Here is an 18,198-nt window from a genome sequence, read left to right on the forward strand (position 1 = left end):
GGCCTTGGCTTGGGGGCGAGTCTGCTCCCCCACAGCTGGGGCAGAGCCGTGCATGCCCAAGAAGGGGTGCAGCTGGGTTTTGGCAATAAACTGAGGAGCAGCAAGTGGTAAGGAAGGACTCAGGGTCGGTGGGCTCCTCTCCCCTGGCCCCTGAAGTCAAGCCTCCCACCAGCCCGGGACGGGAGGAGGGGTGGGGGGGCAGAGGGCGGGGCTTGGTGGGCAGAGGGCGGGGAAAGCCCTGAGGCCCAAGGTCGGGGTGGGGTGGGGTGGGGGAGGGGGGCGTGTCTCAGCCTCCGACTCCCCTGCTTCCCCTAGCCGTGCACCGACATGCACCCCGCCCGCCTGGTCGCCTGGCTGCAGCCCCTACTCCAGGGCTACGGCAGGGTTGACGGGGGAGGTGGCCCCTGAGCTGTCGTTGCCTCCCGCAGCCTCCTTCTCCTTCTTGCCACTGTACTGGCCGATGAAGGAGCCATCCTCGTTGAACTGAACGTCCACGCTGCCCCCGTAGTCGGCCAGGCTGTCATCGCTGCCCAGGGGCTTGATGTCCCCGTTGAGGGAGGGCTGGCTGCTCCCGAAGGCCTTCTCCTCATTGTCACTGCGGGGGGCAGAGGGCGGGCGGGGGAGTGGGAGGGCTGCGGAGGCGGGGCGGGGGGGCCGGGGGGAGTGGGGGCAGGGCCAGGGGGCGGCAGTTGTGCCCCTGGCTGGCTGGTGGCTCTTCTCCTCTGCTGCCCACTCAGGGTGCCCAGGGCTACCTCCTGGCTTGTCATCCTCATCACACACGTGATTCTGCATGGTGGGGGTGGGGGGCTGGACATGGCCGGGGCACTCCCGGGGTCCTGGGGGACTGTGAGGGAGCTGGTGGGCACGCAGCCTGGTGGGGGGGGTCACCGGGCCTGGCAGGAGGCCGAGTGCCACTGTGCCCTAAGACCGCAGGGGGCAATGGGGTGCGAGGACGGGGACAGGCAGGGGATGCTGGCGGGACGGAGAAGGGAAGCCAGTGCAGGAAGAAAGGGGCGAGGGTTAGCTCCTCCATCTGCCGGCCCAGGGCTGGGAAAATGAGAGCCCTGTCAGGCCTGGAACCTTCCCAGCACCCCTGCCTTACCTCTCCAGGGACCTGAAGTCACCCCGCAGCACAGAGAAGAGAGAGAACAGGGTCAGACATGGGGCAAGGGCCGGGCCGGGCAGGAGGGCACAGGCCCCCGGCTGCCGTGCTCACCTGTACTCCCCGAAGGTCTCGTCTTTCATCGGCCGGGCCTCCGAGTCCACTTGCGTGTCCTCCTTGTCCTTCACTGGGGACACACATAGAGGGGCTGCTTCCTGTACTGCCCCAGCCTGGGGCCGTGGGGGCGAGGGGCCGTCCCCCTGCTCTGCCCTGAGCACCCCCCACCGCTGCCCAGAGGCCTGCAGGTGACCCACTTTGCAGCCCCTGACCCAGGCCGGGACTCCAGGAGAACCATGGAGAGCCCCGCCCCCCCAGGCCCCGCCCCCCGGGCCCTGTCAGGGGCTCACTTGGGTGTGGGGCGGGGCCGTTACCTGAGTATTTGCCGCCCTTGCTGCGCTTGATGAAGCAAAGGATGAGCAAAATAAGGAGCAAAAGAATGATGGCGCTGACAAAGCCGATGAACCAGCCCTCGGTGGCAAAGCCGGTGGGGGACAGCCTCACCCGTCCTGGGGGGGAGGGGGAGCAGAGAAGGGGCAGGAGAAGACAGGGCCAGAGCCCGGCTGAGCCAGCGCCCCCAAGTTCACGGTCTGGCGCTGGCCCTCAGGGAGCTGGAACCTCTATGCCCGGGCTCCCCAGGGCTGGCCCTGCCCACCCATCACGGGTCCCCCCAGGAGGGTCACGGGGCAGGGTGGGGCGGGGGCGCAGCCCTCACCTGTGCCGTTGGTCTTCACGGCCATCTGGCGGAGCAGCACCCTCTCCTTGAGCAAGTGGATCTCGTAGTCGGTGCCGGGCTGCAGGTCCCCCTGCGTGTAGGAGCTCTGGTTGTAGTGGACGTATTGAGGCAGGAGGGGGGCGCCCATCTTCTCCTCTGCATGGGGGAGGTCAAGCGGGCAGGGTGAGCCACAAGCTGCCTGCTGTCCACCCCCCCACCCCCCCAGACCCCCAGTCCTCAGGGGCAAGGAGGTTTGGGGGGCCCTCCTTGGGTGCTCACCTCCCAAGGCTTTGAACCAGATATGGAACCCAAAGTTGCACTGGCCTTCCTTAGGAACCCAGGAGACGATGCTGTAGTTCTCGCCGGCCGTGGCCGAGATGTTGCCGAAATCGGGGATCCCTGTGGGGGCATGGGGTGAGAGGCGGGGTGTGGCGTGTGAATCGGTGGGCTGCCCTCGGGGTCACCCGGCAGGGCCTGTGCCACCCGCCCCGCAGCTCACCGGACAGGGCCATGGTGCCGCCGTCCCGCACGATGGCGTCACCGGGGCCCTCTTTGGTGGTGGCCTGCAGCTGGAAGCGGTAGCGCAGGCGGGGGCTGAGGTTGGTCAGGTTGTGTGTGCGCAGCTCGGGGTCCGGCAGCCTGAAGGACAGCTGCTCCTCCCCGCCATCGTCCACTGTGGGAGGCAGGAGGGGGGTGTGGGTGGCCTGCGCGGCCCCTCCCCGGTCTCCCCGCCCCTCCCCCCCCAGGGCGCTTACGGGCACGGTAGGACAGCACATAGCCAGTGAGGACGCCGTTGTGGCTGAGCGGTGGCTGCCAGCGCAACAGCAGGCTTGTGTCCGACTGGCACTCCACGTGTAGGGCCTCAGGGTGGCCAGGCACTGCGGGCACAGACAGGGGCGCCAGGTCCTCCCCGGTCCTGCCCGGGATGCGGAGGGTGAGCGGGGCGGGGGCAGGGCGGGGCTCACCTCCCTCGGGGGTGCTGAAGGTGGTGTCGCCTGCGGGCCCTGCGCCACGCCGGTTGAAGGCCCGCACCTCCACGTGGTAGGAGCTGTAGGGCCGCAGGCCGCCGAGGGTGGCACTGGTGGTGTTGGCGGCCACCACCACGTGGGCCCTGTGGATGTGCCTCTTGCTGTGCTTCTTTGGATGGCCCGTGCGCCAGTACGTCACCTGGGGCGGGCAGAGAGGGGACCCCATGGGGGGTGGGGAGGGCAGGGGTTGGGCGCCGGGCCCCTGCTCACGGGACCCTGCCGCCCCTCCGGGGGACCCTTTCCCACCCTCCTCCAGCCCGTGCCTGGGGGCTTACATTGTACCCCCGGAGATGACCCTTGACCTGGGCAGGGTCCACAGGCCTCCACTTGACCAGCACAGTGTTGGGGTTCAGAATCTCGACGTCTTCCAGCTGGGGGCTTGCCTGGGGAACTGGAAACAGGCAGCCGTATATCACCTGGACCCTCGGGTTGCCTGGAACCAGCCCTTCCCCCATAGTAAAGGTTGACTGGGACTTTACATGGAGAGGGGGCAGCTGCGGGAGAAGCGGGGGGGGGCAGCTGCGGGAGAAGCAGGGTGTCTCCAGGGTCTCCCAGTGCCTCCCCACACAGACTGCTTGTTAGCAGCCAAGGGCAAGTAGTAACTACCTAGAGGGGAGCTGTGACGTGCCCTCCACCCACTGGGGGTCAAAGCCAATGTCAAAATTACCATCTGTAGGATATGTAATAAGGTCGATGGGAAAAGATCAGAAGTGGATGGAGGCGATTGGAGCACATTGCAGTGAGTCTAAGTGACAGAGACGATATGTGGGTGCAATTGGGGTTGAAAGGGGAAGTCTAGGATTGTGTATGTCACCAGAGGGAAAGCCGGAGGATGACACGTGGGACTGGATAACATAGTGACCCTTCTTCAGGGTGCAAATGCTCTAGAATTGATTGCGGTGACGAATGCACAATGAATATAGTAGCAGACAGCAGATGCACACTTTGGTGGGTCGTACAGCATGTGAATTTCTGTTAGTGAAACTGCTTTAAAGAAAAATTAACATCTGCAGACGTCCATGTTGAAGGACGACACTGGAGAGGGGCAAGTGGAGGCAGTGCATGATCCAAGCCGGGATCCCAAGCCGCTGGGAAAGACGCTGGAAAAAGAATTATCGAGATAACTTGGGATGGATGGATGTCTTGTGGCCGTGTGTTATTTCCTGAATCTCCTAACCACACTTGATTATGTCAGGGCACGTCTTGACTGTTGCTTTTATGGTTTTACTGTTTCTATAGCTTGGCATTTGGTATTGGACATCTATGTCTGGGCCGCCTTAGGGTGGAAGGTTGAGGGGTGAGGGGCAGGGGCACGCCCAGTGATCCCAGCACTCACGGTCCTCCCCGGAGTAGCCGATGGTGACATGGGGCTCGGGTCCCTTGCCCTGGCTGTTGACAGCCTGGACAGTGATCTCGTAGGGCACGAAGGCGGAAGTGTTGGATACCACCAGGAAGGGGTCGCTCACGGTCTGCTCCTGCCAGGTGCCCCGCGCCCCCAGGGGGCGCCACTGCACACGATACTGAACCTGGGGGGCGTTCCAGTCCATCCACCTGAGCGGCTGCCGGGAGAGGGGTGAGGGGAAGGGGAGCCGGTTGGTGGAATCTGCTGGCCTGCAGGGGCGCGTCCAGAGCACTGTCAGCCCCCTGCCCCTGTGTCCCCACGTCCATTGTGGGGCCAGAGGGGAGCGGCGAGGCCTGCGCACATGGGGGCTGGCCTGGGGCCTCACCTGCCATGTGATGACCATATTGTGGGGCTCATTCCCTTCCCCCTTCACATCCTCGGGGTTCTTCTCTGGAGCTGGGAAGCAAGGCATGGCAACATCAAACTTGGGGTGTCACACCAGGGGCCATGGACGCCGAAGACCGAGGGGCAAAAGGCCCAACGGTTGCGGGGGCCAGCAGCCCCAGCCCCATCTGGAAATCTGGAAGCAGGGTGCAGGCCACCTCTCCAGGTCCCCAGCAGGGAGGGGCCCCCATGCTGGCTCACCTGCCTCAGGGGTCACCACCGTCTCAGACTCCTGGCTGGGCTCCCCGCGGCCGTACTTGTTGATGGCTGTGACCCGAAAGGTGTAGTGGACATAGGGTGACAGCTTGAGGGTGGTGGAGGTCTGGTTCCCTGCCACCTTGCCCAGACTGTTCCATTTCTCAGGCGCCATCTCCTTGTCCTCAAATTCAATGTCATATTCTGCCGAGGGGGGCACGGGTGGGGGGAGTCACCAGCATGCGGCATGCGGTGGGAGAACAAGCCTGGCTCTCCCACACTCCCACAGGGAGCCCAGAGCCCCTCCCCTGAACACAGGTGCGTGCCCCAGGGAGGTGGGCAGCCCCCCGAGCCCCGAGGGGCAGGCAGGCAGGGGGCGGGGAAGGCTGGCAGGTGCTGGCCGGCACCCTACACGGGCCCCTTACTCTCGATGGGGGCGTTGTGGTCCTCGGCCGGGCTCCAGGACAGGCGCACCTGGCTGTGTTTCAGCAAGTGAAGGTCGGACAGCTCCAGCCGGGGCACCGGCCCAGGACTCCCTGAGGGTCGGGGGAGGGAGGGCGGGTTCTCAGGCCTCCAAGCCCCTTCCACTTCACAGCCCGGCTCGAGAGGGCCCGGCGCCCTGAGCCACAGCCGCCTGTGCTGGGAAGCCTCTTCCAACACCCCCACTCCAGGATCCCTGGGACTCACCGACCACCAGGAGCTCTGCCACGCGCTCTACCCTGTCCAGCTGAGTACTCGCCACACAGCTGTAGTTGCCCTGGTCGTTATAGTCCAGGCTGTGGATGATGAGGCGTCTGTCCTCTATGAAGTACCTGGAGGGGGCAGGAGGGAGGAGCCTGGGCTCATCCTCCCGCTGCCCGGAGACCCCAGCCCTCCCCTGCCTCCTCTGTTCCCATCCTCGCCCCTCCCCTGCCGCCTCTTCCACCTCCTTCCTTCCAGAACTTTCTCCCCTGGAGCAACGGCTCTCCTCCCTTGGCCGAGGCCAGGAGGCTTGACTCCCTGCTTTTCCCACCCCGTCCCTGGTCCCCCCATCCACCGAGCCTCTCTGGCCCTCACTTGTCACTGTCCCCAAGCTCCTGGAGGTCACGCCCATCGCTGTGCCAGGTAATGCTGTGCTTCAAGGAGGGGTCGAAGGAGGCCTGGCATGTGAATGTCACCCTCGAGCCCTTCTTCTCAATCGCGCTCTGGGGCCCCTGCGTGATCTGGGTTGCTTCTGAGGGTGATGGAGGGTGAGGGGGGGAGGTTCACTCTGAGGTGTCCCGGAGACCCGGGCCCTTCCTCCTCCTGTGGGCACTGCCAGGTGCACGGGCGGGAGGGGACAGCTGACCTTTGACCTGTAGGATGGCCACGATGGTGACATTGTTCTGGTCGTTGGTGGCCTGGCAGAAGTAGCGTCCGGTGTCATTGGCCTGCAGGTCCCGGATGCCCAGGGTCCCGTTGGCGTAGGGGAAGAAGCGCTCGTCCTGAAGCACCGTCTCCTCTTTCTTGTTCAGCCTAGTGGAGGCAGCGGGTAGGCCCAGGCTCCACCCACTTGTCCCCTGTGGCTGCCCAGGGACACGCGACAGCCCAGAGGTCCCCAGCCGGTTGGGACGAGGGGCACTCACCACTGCACGCTGGGCACGGGGGCGCCAAAGGCCTTGCACAGGAGGTGGGCGCCACTGCCCTCTACCGCCATGTACGTCTGGTTGTCAGGGGTCAGGATCTGGGCCGGCAGCTCTGGGGGTGGGGGAGAGCCGCAGGTGACAGGGCAGGACTCAGAGGCCATGTGGCGACGGGCAGACACAGGGGCGGGCAGGACAGCCTCCCCCGGGCACGGGCTCGAGGACTTTGGAGACAGCAGCCACTGACCCTCCCTCCTGGCTTCACCGCCTCACAGCTTTGGCCCCCGCCAAGCTGAGCTCCTCTGCCTCCAGTGCCCTCCCTGCCACACTCTCCCGATTATTCCAGGCCCACCTGCCAGTCTCTCTCTTCCAGTCCACCCCAAGAGCCCAGGAGGGAGCCACCCGGCCTGACCTTGGCCACATCCCATCAGGGACAAGCTTCCATCCAGGGAGACACGGTGTGGTGGGCAGGCAGGACCTCTGGGTCCCCAGACGCCTGCATCCTGCCACTTACTGGGGGCTGTCCCATTCTGAGCCTCAGTCTCTTCCTCTGTAAGATGGTTACGAGACCCCTATCTCCTAAGCCTATTTAAGATTAGGCCTAACGGTCACCCCCAGAGAACCTCTTTTGTTGCTCAGATGTGGCCTCTCTCTCTCTCAGCCAACACAACAAGCAATCTCACCACCCTCCCCCTGTCTACGTGGGACATGACTCGCAGGGGTGTGGACCTTTCTGGCAACGTGGAACAGAAATCCTAGAATGATCTAAGACTCAGCATCAAGGGATTGAGAAAACCTTCTCGACCAAAAGGGGGAAGAGTGAAATGAGACAAAATAAAGTGTCAATGGCTAAGAGATTTCAAACAGGGTGGAGAGGTTATCCTGGAGGTTATTCTTACACATTAAGTAGATATCACCTTGTTAGTCAAGATGTAGTGGAGAGTCTGGAGGGAACTGCCTGAAAATGTAGAGCTGTGTTCCAGTAGCCATGGTTCTTGAGGATGATTAAATAACGATATAGCTTTCACAATGTGACTGTGTGATTGTGTAAACCTTGTGTCTGATGCTCCTTTTATCTACCTTGTCAACAGACAAGTAAAACATATGGAATAAAGATGAATAATAGGGGGAACAAATGTTAAAATAAACTTAGATTGGAATGCTGGTGATCAATGAAAGGGAGGGGTAAGGGGTATGGTATGTATGAATTTTTTTCCTGTTTTATTTTTCTGAATTGATGCAAATGTTCTAAGAAATGATCATGATGATGAATATGCAGCTATGTGATGAAGAAAAGAATGTTCACATTGTATGTTGATTTGTGTTATTGATAAAAATTAAAAAAAAAAGAAAAGAGAGACCTCTGCGTGTCCTACATGCCTCCTGCCCCCCTGCAAGCCACTGTGGGGGAGGGACTCGGAGGGGAGAAAGGCCCCACGTGCGGGGGGCAAAGCAGCTGCTGGCTGAGTCATTCCACACAGGCGAGAGAGGGATGGGGGGGCGAGGGGCCTGGCCGGCTGGCACTCACGGACAACGTAGATGTATGCGTTGGCCAGCAGGACCCCGTGCCGGTTGCGGGCCTCGCACTGGGTCACCATGGTGTCACCAGGCTGCACGTTGCTGAGGATCAGGGACCCCTGCTGGATTCGGTACTTCTGGTCCCCGGTCAGCTCTGCACACACAGCGGGAGGGGACCACCGGCCCAGCCCGGCGCAGTCAGCAGCCCCGTGGGCCCCTCCGCTTCTTCTCCCCAGTGGCCCCCGGGGTCACCCAGAGGCCTCTGCCCGGGGCCACCGCCCCTGTTTGCAGCCCGGCTCACCCTTCACAGGGATCCCATTGATCCTCCAGGACACCTCCGGCTGGGGCCTGCCCTGGGCCTGGCAGTCAAGGCGGGCGGTCTCTCCTGGGCCATACAAGTTGCTCTCGGGCTTGTGCAGCCAGTACGGGGCAGCTGTAGGGGTGGGCGGTGGAGAGTGGCCTGAGCCCCCAGCCCGGCTCAGCCTCCCCAAGGAAGCCAGCCCCCCCAACACCCGGGAGGTGTTGCCGGGCTGCCCCGGGGCACCAGGGGTGGGGCTGCGGTGGGCAGCGAGGAGTGCGGGGGCACCGTACCTTCCACGGTAATGTAGTAGGCATGGCGCGCACTGCCCAGCGAGTTCTCGGCCAGACAGCGATACTCGCCGTCGTCCTCCTCGCCCACGTTCACCAGCTGCAGAGTCTTGTTGTGGTTCTGGTAGGTGACGCGGTCGGCGGGCATGGGGCCACTGGGGCGCAGCCACTTGATGGTGGGTGTGGGGCTGCCCGGGGTCGCGGCAAGGGGACACAGCACAGGGCGGATCACCCTGGGCCCCAGGCGCGGGCTGGGGAGGGATGCCCCACCCCGGGAGCACCACCGCCCACCCGCCTCCGGCCCTTGACTCACAAGCCCTCGGCGATGCACTCCAGGACCAGCGGCTGTCCCTGCAAGGCCACCAGGTGGCTGCTGGAGTTCGTGGGGAAGAGCAGGCGCGGCTTCCTGTCGATCATGCTGTTGGCTGGGACAGGAAAGGGGGATGGATGGCGTGACCCACTCTCCCCCCACCCCACCAAGTCACAGGGCCCCGGGGCCTCAGTTTCCCCCTGCGCTCTCACTGCCGAAGAAGGGATCAGTCCCCAAGGAAGACTGGGGTCGCTGAGCTCTAAAGAGATGTCTGAGGGTAAGGAAGGGGATTGGGGCTCAGGGGAGGGGGTGTCAGGGCCTTTGAGACTCACTGGCCTTGACCCGGAGGTCAATGGGCTCCTTTTGAATGATGGTCCGGGCGCCCAGGAAGTGGGCGTGGCAGATGTAGTCGGAGTGATTGTCTGTGGTGAGCACGTTGGCAAAGTAGAGGTTCCCATTCTGGCCCATGGTGACGCGGTCATCCTGTTTGATGTGCAAGATCTCTGCAGGGGGCAGGGGGCAGAGGGGGTGGGGGTCAGGAGGCCGGCCAGGAAGCCACCCCTGCTGCATGCCCACCCACCCCGAGCCCCGTGGCTGCCTGTGGCCGGCACGCACTGCTGTTCATCCAGTAGATCCGGGGAGGCTCGGCGCTGGGTGGGGGGTGGCAGGGCAGAACCACCGGCTCACCCTCCTCCACCTCCACAGGCTTCACCGTCTCCTTTGGCCACTTGGGGGCACCTAGAAGGGACAGAGAGGATGGCACTGCAGGTCCCCTCTCTCCTCCTGATCAAGGCAGTGCAGGGTGGGAGAGAGGAGGGGAAAGGCTGGCCTGGGGGGTGTGAGAGAGGATGGGAGATGGCCCCACTGGGAGGGAGGGTGCAGAAAGGGAGGCAGAGCCTCAGGGCCCTTTGCGGACTCTGGGCGGAAACCAGCACCCCAAGAAGAGGGGCACAGGTGGGCAGGGAGCTGGTGAGCACGAAGGGTTAACCCAGCAGCCTGCTCAGCCCCAGAGCCCCTCCTCCCCAGGCACAGGGACACCTCCTCCCCCTGCCTACCCTGCTGAGCTGTGGGCATGGGGGAGGGGGAGCTGTGGAGGGGTGCGGGAGTCACACCCCCTTCCATCATCCTGACACAGAAACCATGGCAACGGTTCCCAAGGCAACCAAAGGGGCAGCGAGGGGCGAGAAGAGCTCTATGGAGGCAGAAAAGCTCAGAGGACGGGATGAGAAGGGAAAACCTCAGGGAGAGGGTGACACACATAAAGCCAGAGATGGGGAAGGAGGGAAGTGAAGAGAGGCAAGGTGGGAGGTGGAGAGGGTGAGCAAGAGGAACACTGAGGAAAGCAGAGACAGAAATTGGAGGGCAGAGGCAAGCAGAGAGAAAGACAGATGAGAGGGTGAGGAGAGAGAATCCAAGGGCAGAGAGAGAAGGGGGAGAGAAAGTCAGGCTGTGAAGCCCAAGCCAAAGCCATGACTCCAAAAGAGAGCCAGTGGGGCAGATGGGGCAAGGCAGATAGGACGGATCGGCCACTCGTTCAGTCGCGCAACAAGTCCGGGAGCCTTCAAGTATGCGCCACGAGGCAGGCGTGGGGGACCTGCAATGGTTGGGACACTCCCTTACCCGCCCAGGCCCTCCCCCGTCTCTGGGGCACCGCGCACCCTCGGCCATGAGCTGGATCTCGTGGGACATGGCGGTGCCCAGCTTGTTGCTGGCAAAGCAGCGGTAGGTGCCCTGGAACCTCTGGGCGAAGTTGCTGTTGTTTCCCGTGATGGTGAAGGAGCCGGAGTGGGGCACCTGGCGCACGGTCACACCCACTTCTTTCTCGGGTTCGAAGTGCACGCCATCCTGGGTCCAGCGGAACCTGGGGGCAGGGAAGGGCTCGGAGGCTCAGAGGGCACAGAGGGTGAGGGGATGGGATGGGCCAGAGAGCAGGGCGAGGGCAGCTGGGGACCCAGGGGGTGGGCTTGTAGAGGCAAGGACCAAGGGTGACGAGGGAGATGCAGGGCCTCTGGTCTCCACGATGAGAGGCCAGGAGCTCAGAAGTCAGTGGTTCTGGGGGACTGGGGGCTGAAGTCAGAGGTCAACAACAGTGGTCAGAGGGTGAAGGGCACTCACTGCACTTCAGGTTTGCCTGTGGCCTCACACTTGAGGCTGATGTCATCCGTAGGAAAGACCACCAGGCGCCGAGGGGACTGTTCCGTGATGACAGGCGGCTCCAGCACTGGGGAGAGGATGGGGACAGCACTGGAGCCCAGGCTCTGGGGCATGGCACCGCCGCAACCCTGCTGCACCGAGGGCCCCATGGCCAGGGAGAGGGAGGAAGGAAGGAGGAGCAGGTTTGTGGGACATGGCGAGAAGGAGAGGGAAAGGGTCACACATGTGCAGAAATACCAAAAGAATCAGAGAGGATGGCAGCAAAAGTCACAAAGAAAGATGCTGAAAAAGAAAGAGGAAGCCAGAAGAAGGAGAGTAGGTGCAAAAGGCAGAGGCCAAAAACAAGAAAGGGAAAGAGAAAGGAAAGGACAAGAGATAAATAAAAGAACCCAAGACACAGAGCAAGGACCAATGCCTTGCGCGGAGTGAGAAGGGAGCAGAGCAGGAAGGACCAATAGTCAGAACAGGGAGGCAGGAACAGAAACCCACAAGGTGAGAGCGTGGAAGAGCCGAGCTGGGCCTCCAGGCAAAGTCAGCTGAGACAGGGACCCAAGGGCCGAAAAAGACAGCGCCCCCCGCACAGCCCGCACACCAATGCCACAGAGATTTGAGCAGGGCCCAACGTGGTCTGGAGAGGTGGGTCGTTGGCTCTGCCCGGGGACCTCGGCTTCTCCCCTTTCCCTCTGTCTTCAGCCTTCTGCGAACACTCCCGCCTTTCCCCCAACTTACCATGGTGTCCATCGTCTGAGAAATCCAGGCAGCAGGGGGTAGAATGGAGAGGAAAGCTGAATCTCAGCCCCGGCAGGGCCCTGGGGCCGTGGGAGAAGTAAGCACATGCAGACCCCATGGGGAAGGGGAAAGGGTCAGAGAGGAGGCGAAGGCACTCGTAACGTGGAGGCACATGCAGTGAGCATGGGGGCCCGGCTGAGGGCGTGCAGAGCCTGGGCAGAGCCGGGGAGAGCCAGGCCACTGCTCCAGTGAGCAGGATAGCATCCTGCCCTGCCAGGCCACTGCTCCAGTGAGCAGGATAGCATCCTGCCTTTAACAAGGGGTGCCTTGCAGACAGACCCCATTCCCCCACCTCAGGGAGGGCCTGGTAGGGCCTGCAGAACCGCGGCACCCTCCACCCAGGATGCTTTGGAAGCCTGAAAGACAGACAGCCTGCAGCCCGGCTCCCCCGCCCCCTGCTCCAGCCCACTTTCCTCCTAATCCAATTAGCGCAGCTCCGTGTTTTCAATTACCGCCGTACTTCAGGGCCCAGCTGTCCCCCTCCCCCACGAACCCCTCCCAAAGGCCCTGCCACATTCGAGTTTCTGTGGCTCGCGGTGCCGGCGCCAACTATGTCCTCTCCCTCCTCCCTCACAGCCTGCCACCAAGCTCTCGGGGGCAGAGGCCACGGCACACAGCCCCAGGGCTCAGCCCGTGCGGACAGAAGGCCAAGGTGGCTGAGAGAAGGGGAGGGGAGGGGAGGGGAGGGGAGGGAGGGCTGTCTCCGAAAGCTTTATCTTGGCAGAAGACCTTAGCGTAAGGGCCCACGGGAGAGAGGAGGGGGCTCCCCAGGGACACTGCAGAAGGCCCGAGTGTGTGCAGGCAGCCTGAGAGCAAAGGACGGTGACAGGGATGCTGGGGATGGGGGCAGCTGACTCAGTGAAGGAAGCAGAAAAAGAGACAAAGAGGACTGGAGTGGCTGGTGGAGGGAGGGAGGAGCAGGGGCTGAGGGAAGAATCAGGCCAGAGACCTCAGCAGCTCCCTCTTCCAGCCTTCCTAAGACCTCCCTGCCCCCTCCGCACACAGACATACACAGGCAAGATGGCCCAGCCCATCTGGTGGACGGGTAGGCTGATGGCCAGGGTAAGACCCCAAAAAGCACCTGAGAGGAGGCAGAGAGGGAAGGAGGAAGACTCTGTATCTGTGAATGGGCAAAAGTGAGAGTCTGGGCCCATGTGTGCCTGTCCCCAGGTATCCTGGCAGGTTTGAGAGTGCCTGTCCGTGTGCTTGCATGCGGTTGTGCCTGCTGCTCTGTTTGTGTGTGTGCTTGCATTTCCCTCGCTGGGCCTGTTGCATGACCACGTGTCTCAAAACTTCACTTGTGTGAGCTTCTGTTTATGTGGTGGGCTGGGGAGAGTCTGCATTGGCATGACAACGTGGGCCTCTGTTTACATGTCTTAGGGACAACCCCAACCTATTCCTTCAGCCACTCTTTGCCTCCTCCAAGTGCCTTCCAAGCCCGCCTCCCTCAGCTCCAGACTCAGACAGTCTTTTCCATCCCCATCCCCCAGCTTGTCCCAGAGACATTGGCCTCCTCGATGTGCAGGCCTGGAGACAGAGGTGGCAAGATAACGTAGGGGGAGGGATTGGAGCAGATCTGAGACACACAACTGCCCTCACACATGACACCCTGTGAAATGCCCCCTCACCAGATGCAAACATGGACTCTTATGCAATCCCACTCACACATGCACACAACTAATCACTATTAAATGCTCACAGGCCTTCACAAACCCGACCAATCAGAAACAGTTGTAAGGACTCCCAAACTTATCAATTTAGGAAATTAAAACCACGCTCACAGAGCCGCCACACTCAATCACAACCACACACATTCACGCATGCACACCTACAGTCAGTCCAGCTCACCAGCAGATGCAAATACTCATTTCAGTCCCAACCCGACAGCCACACTCCCAACCTCCGTGAGCCTTCTGCAAACTCACATGCATTAGTACTGTCGTGTTCATAGACTCACGCTGCAGGAATCCCACCCCCACCCCCAAATTACTATGCACAAAAGCATAAGACTCCAGGAAGCTGCTGGGCTGGGCTTGCAAGGTGTTTCCCTGTCTCGGTTTACAAAAGGACTACCCAAGGGCCCAAGATGGGAAGAACCAGCTCAGGACCGCACAGGTCAGAAGGGAGGACAAGCCTTTGCACCAGGCTAGCTGCGGCTTGGGGACAGCCCCATTCTGCTGGCCACCTGTCCCCCCACCCACGACATATCCCCCCACCACGGGTGAGATGGGTCCGGGAAGCGCAGGGGAAGGGGAAGGGAGGGGAGGGAAGAGGAGGGGCCAGAGAAGGGAGAGCCTAGGGTGGGGCCCAAGCGCGGCGGGTCTGGCGCCAGGCCTGCTGTCCATGGTGCTGAACCCGCCGGCCTGCCCGGGCTGCTCGCCCCTGTCCGCGGTGCTGACACGGCCGGCGCGTGGCTCCCACGTCCCGGCCACCCTGGCCCAGCCCGTGCCCAGGTAAGGCAGGGAGACGGGCCGCAGCGGGGCAAAGGTGAGGAGGCAGGAGGCACACAGGGTCCTGGCTCGGCGGATAAAGGACGCGCCGAGGCTCCCTTCGGCTACTCACATTCCTCGGGGATGTGGATGAGTAGGCAGGGCTTGCACAGGAGCAGCGGCCACACGTACCACAGAGCTGCGGCCATCTTCCCCGCGGGGCCGGCGGCTGGGCACGGCTCAGCCGGCCGGGCTCGGCTCAGGCTCCCGCCCGAGGGAAGGGGGCTGCTGGGAGGCTTGGGGCGGGAGCTGGGGGTGGGGGCACTGGGAGAGGGGCGAAGGGAAGGGAACGGTGTGGGGAGGAGAGAGGAGAGAACAGACAGACAGGTTAATGACTAACATCTGGGCGAGCCCCGGCTCTCGGCCCCGCCCCCACGGGTCCTCCCCCCACCCCCAGCCCTCCCCACCCCCATCTTGAAGGGGGAAGCGTTGAAGTGACTTAGCCCCAGCCGGGCCTCCAGGTTGCCTTTCACTCCCTTCCTACTTTTCTGTCTGTGCCTCCTCCGCCAGCTGCCTCCCTGGCACCAACTTGTTGCCCCAGTGGGCCCCCCCGGGCTACATGCATGCCATCCCCACATGCGCCTAGATGCGCCGGCGAGCAGGTGTGCGTGGGCATGTGTGCATGCGGATCTCTACGTAGGGGGTGAGCTAAATATGCACGTTTGTATGTGTCTTCTCCGGGTGTGTGCACTCATGAGTGGGTGTGTATCAGTGTGTACCTGGGGGGATGAATATACGAGCCTGCTGACTGTGTGTGTGCGCATGCACGAGCCTGTGTGTGTGTGTGTGTGTGTGTGTGAGTGCGTTTGTGTCTCTGTTCCTGTGGAAAAGCTGAATCCATATGCCTTCTATCTGTGTGCACAATACATAAGCAGGTGTGCGTTTCATGAATCTGTGGGGGAACGAACCCTCTTTTCTGCTGTCTCCATGAGAACACGCAAGCTTGCGTGTACCTGCATGTAGAGATGGTCACTTGTCACAGACAATCTTGTTGTTGGGTGTTTGAAAGCCAATTGATCCCTGGGTGCTATCAGGTCTACAAGGCTGGCAGAAAGGAGCTTGGGAAGTGGGGATAGGGAATGGAGGAAAGAAGCCCATGATGGCTGCACTCCACAGCATAAGGCCAGAGAAAGTAAAAAAAACAGAGAAGGAAGTCTGCCTACAGGATGTGGAGGGAGGGTAAGAGGAAAACGCCTCCTGCTGTCCTTCAGGCCCCTGGGGGACACTAGAGGTGACTGTGGCCCGCCTCCCTTCCAGATGCTCCAGGCCAGGGTCAGGGCAGGAGTCAGGGAAAGCTCTGGAATATTTCCTCAGAGAGTATTTCTACCACGTCTCAAGTATCTGCCAGTTTTGGCGTGTGTTTTTCTGAGTCTTTGAGGCTGAACATCGCTAGATGTGTCCACCCCAAGCCCAAGCAATGCCCACAGCCCCCCCCCCCCCCGCCCCGCATGCAAGGGGCCCTTGCTGGGAGGGCTCCTCAGTTAATGCCTAGGAGAAGAAACAGATTCCTAAAAAGACGTACCACTTCCACTCTAAACAGGAAGGGATTTGAGAAAGAGGCAAGCAGGGGTGTTGCTGGGTGACCGAGCCTGGAGGCTGGAACCCGGGTCTCATCCAGAATGCCAAAGGGGTAGGTGGGGAGGCCTGGGATTCTATGCTAAGGAACCTGGACTCTACCGGGAGGCAACTGGGAGCCACAAAATGGTTTCATGTCAGGGGGTGACCTGAGAAGAGTGGCCAATGCAGCAGTTATCTGGGGACCGAGCAGGGAGAATGGAGGGTGGAGAATGAGCCGTCTGCTTGGAGCACTCAGACGTTCACAGCCAGAGCCAGAGGGAGGCCAGGGGACTGACTCGAAGGGTAGAAAGTGGAGACTGCACAGCTGAGTCCCAACCTGGCAAAAGCTGAGCTGGGGCTCAGAAGGGAGGAGCAACAGTGGACCTGTGCAGTCCCCCATCTCTCCCCACAAGGCCAGTGTGAGCAGGTGGGCCCCAGGCAGCCTTGGCCTGACTTCAAGACCCTGTAGGAAGCAGTAGGAGACCCAGATCAGAGAGCAGGCGATCAAACAGCAGCCTTGGGAGCTCTGAGCACTCTGGTTTTCAGAGGGGGAGGGGAGGGAAACTGGAGCAAGGGGGAGCTCAAAGGAGGACTCTTCTGCACATGAGAAGGAAGCTCAGGGGCTCCATTTGTTATAGTGATGATCTCTGCCAGCTCCTCCATTTGTCCCAAATCTAGGCTCCCAGAACGGTGTTTGGTGTGCATGCACACAGGGAAATCTGATACCTGCAATGTCCTGGTCCCTCTCCCTCCTCCATCTGGCCCCATCCTAACTTCCCACAGCCTCACACCCAACCTCTTTTGGTCTCCCGGCATGCATTTGCCACCCAGCTCGCCACTGCCCCGGGCACTCAGAAAAAGTCAGGAGAGCCAGAAGGTTGAAAGGCTGGGAGTGGGGGGGGGGGCTCTCCTTCCTCCCCTCCCACTGCTGCTGGGTCTCTGATCTTTCACCATTCATCAGGCAATTACGGAGCAAGCGGCTAGGTTGTCAGCTCAGCAGGCTCCCCCTCAACCCCCAGCACCAGCACCAGGGGCATGGGGGGGGAGCAGGGGGAATGTTCCACAAGCTGGTGTACAGATGGAGCCAAGGCCATGCCTGGGTGGGGGCAGGATGGGGGAGACTGAGGGTGAGAGACAGAGCGAGAAAGAGGCAGGAGGAAGCCGAAGAGGATGAGACGTGGGGGCGGGGGGCAGAGGGTGAGTGGGGCCGGGAATGTGAGACAAAGACAGACCCTTGACGAGCAAGAGAAGCAAGATGCAGACTGTAAAGGGACAAGGAAACACAGAAACAGAGGCCCAGGCAGCAGGCAAAGGAAGGGAAGAGGATAAAGGAGCACAAAGGGGAGAAGAGCAGTGGCGAGCACTGATGAGAAATGGCAGGGAGGGCAAGGAATGAGGGGTGTGTGCGCGTGTGTGCGCGGGTGTGCGGGTGCATGCTGGCGCGTGCGTGCAGCCCCGTGGTGCCTCTGCAGTTTCTTGGGGGGGATGGAGCAGGCAAGGCACGGCGGAGGAGGCGGGAAGATGGGTCTGGGGTAGTGATGGAGGCAGGGGGTGCTCCCCAGGCTCAGAGGTCAGGCCAGAGAGCCAGAAAGCAGAGAAACCAGGAGCTAAGACCCGAAACGTAGCCCCAGGACGACAGAGCAGGCATGTCCCTGCCCACTTGTGGCACGGGGGCAAGGAAGGGCTGAAAGACAAGATGAATGAGCCACCACTGGCCAACCCTCTCGCTGGGCCCATGCCAGGAAGCAGGTGGGAGGCCCCCGCCCCCACAGCAGGGAGAGCTAATGGGGAGGAGAGATGCACCCAGAAGATCCCAGCAGATCCCAATGAGATTGCTGCTAGAGCAAGTAAGCAGTTGCTAGGCTAGAGGGGAGGTGCCCACGCGCCCACAGGCACAACAGTAAATGAGTGTGTGTGTGTGTGTGCACGTGCACTCCCACGCATGCACGCACACCAACTGTGTATATGGGTCGGCACGCTGGGGCAGTAAGCGGGTCCAGGGCTGAAAACTTTCCTCCCACTGGACAGGGAGAGGGGGTATGGCAGCCCCCTCCAGGGGTACCCAGGGGCCCTACAGGGCAGGGCTTGGTGCGGCCACGAGGAGTCTCTTCCTGGCACCGAGGGGTGTCCTGGGTTGTCCCTAGGGTCTTCAGTCCTCTCTCTAGGTCGCCTGGGAGTGACCTAGGGAAGTCACAGAGCTCAGCTTAGCCCTGGGGTGGCAGCTTTGCTCACTGTGTTCACACACATGCACACACATAGAAATACACACACATACACCAAGAAACTCCTGCCATCTCAAGCCCAAGGAC

General features: G+C 61.7%; 1 protein-coding gene across 2 annotated transcripts; it reads right to left on the bottom strand.

Annotated features, from left to right (window-relative positions):
• Positions 1-305: 305 nt before the first annotated feature.
• Positions 306-14,537, bottom strand: L1CAM (L1 cell adhesion molecule). Of its 2 annotated transcripts, none has more exons than XM_077146138.1 (26): positions 14,406-14,537; positions 11,016-11,121; positions 10,559-10,761; positions 9,516-9,638; positions 9,233-9,403; positions 8,904-9,015; positions 8,594-8,778; positions 8,304-8,435; positions 8,013-8,156; positions 6,488-6,599; positions 6,211-6,377; positions 5,940-6,096; positions 5,571-5,695; positions 5,309-5,419; positions 4,890-5,087; positions 4,630-4,700; positions 4,239-4,461; positions 3,178-3,293; positions 2,840-3,041; positions 2,630-2,752; positions 2,374-2,547; positions 2,154-2,273; positions 1,875-2,030; positions 1,534-1,668; positions 1,217-1,289; positions 306-595 (listed from the first exon to the last, which is right to left on the bottom strand). In XM_077146138.1, exons 1-26 carry the CDS (start codon positions 14,479-14,481, stop codon positions 364-366), a joined length of 3,747 nt encoding a protein of 1,248 aa, XP_077002253.1. In that variant the 5' UTR covers positions 14,482-14,537; the 3' UTR covers positions 306-363. The 2 variants fall into 2 exon arrangements, with proteins under 2 accessions (XP_077002253.1, XP_077002254.1); XM_077146139.1 differs by having other exon boundaries at positions 490-595; positions 1,875-1,965.
• Between the last annotated feature and the right edge of the window lie 3,661 nt (positions 14,538-18,198).

Source organism: Tamandua tetradactyla, chromosome X (assembly GCF_023851605.1).
Source record: "Tamandua tetradactyla isolate mTamTet1 chromosome X, mTamTet1.pri, whole genome shotgun sequence".
NCBI classification, from domain to species: domain Eukaryota; kingdom Metazoa; phylum Chordata; class Mammalia; order Pilosa; family Myrmecophagidae; genus Tamandua; species Tamandua tetradactyla.

What these genes read in the sequence shown, in the direction of transcription:
- L1CAM (XM_077146138.1), bottom strand. Translation starts at nt 14,481, where the DNA reads ATGGCCGCAGCTCTGTGGTACGTGTGGCCGCTGCTCCTGTGCAAGCCC. An exon ending in CAATGGGATCCCTGTGAAGG is followed by an intron (nt 8,157 to 8,303) that starts GTGAGCCGGGCT and finishes CTGTGTGTGCAG; the next exon opens with AGCTGACCGGGGACCAGAAG. An exon ending in CAAGGGCGGCAAATACTCAG is followed by an intron (nt 1,290 to 1,533) that starts GTAACGGCCCCG and finishes GTGTGTCCCCAG; the next exon opens with TGAAGGACAAGGAGGACACG.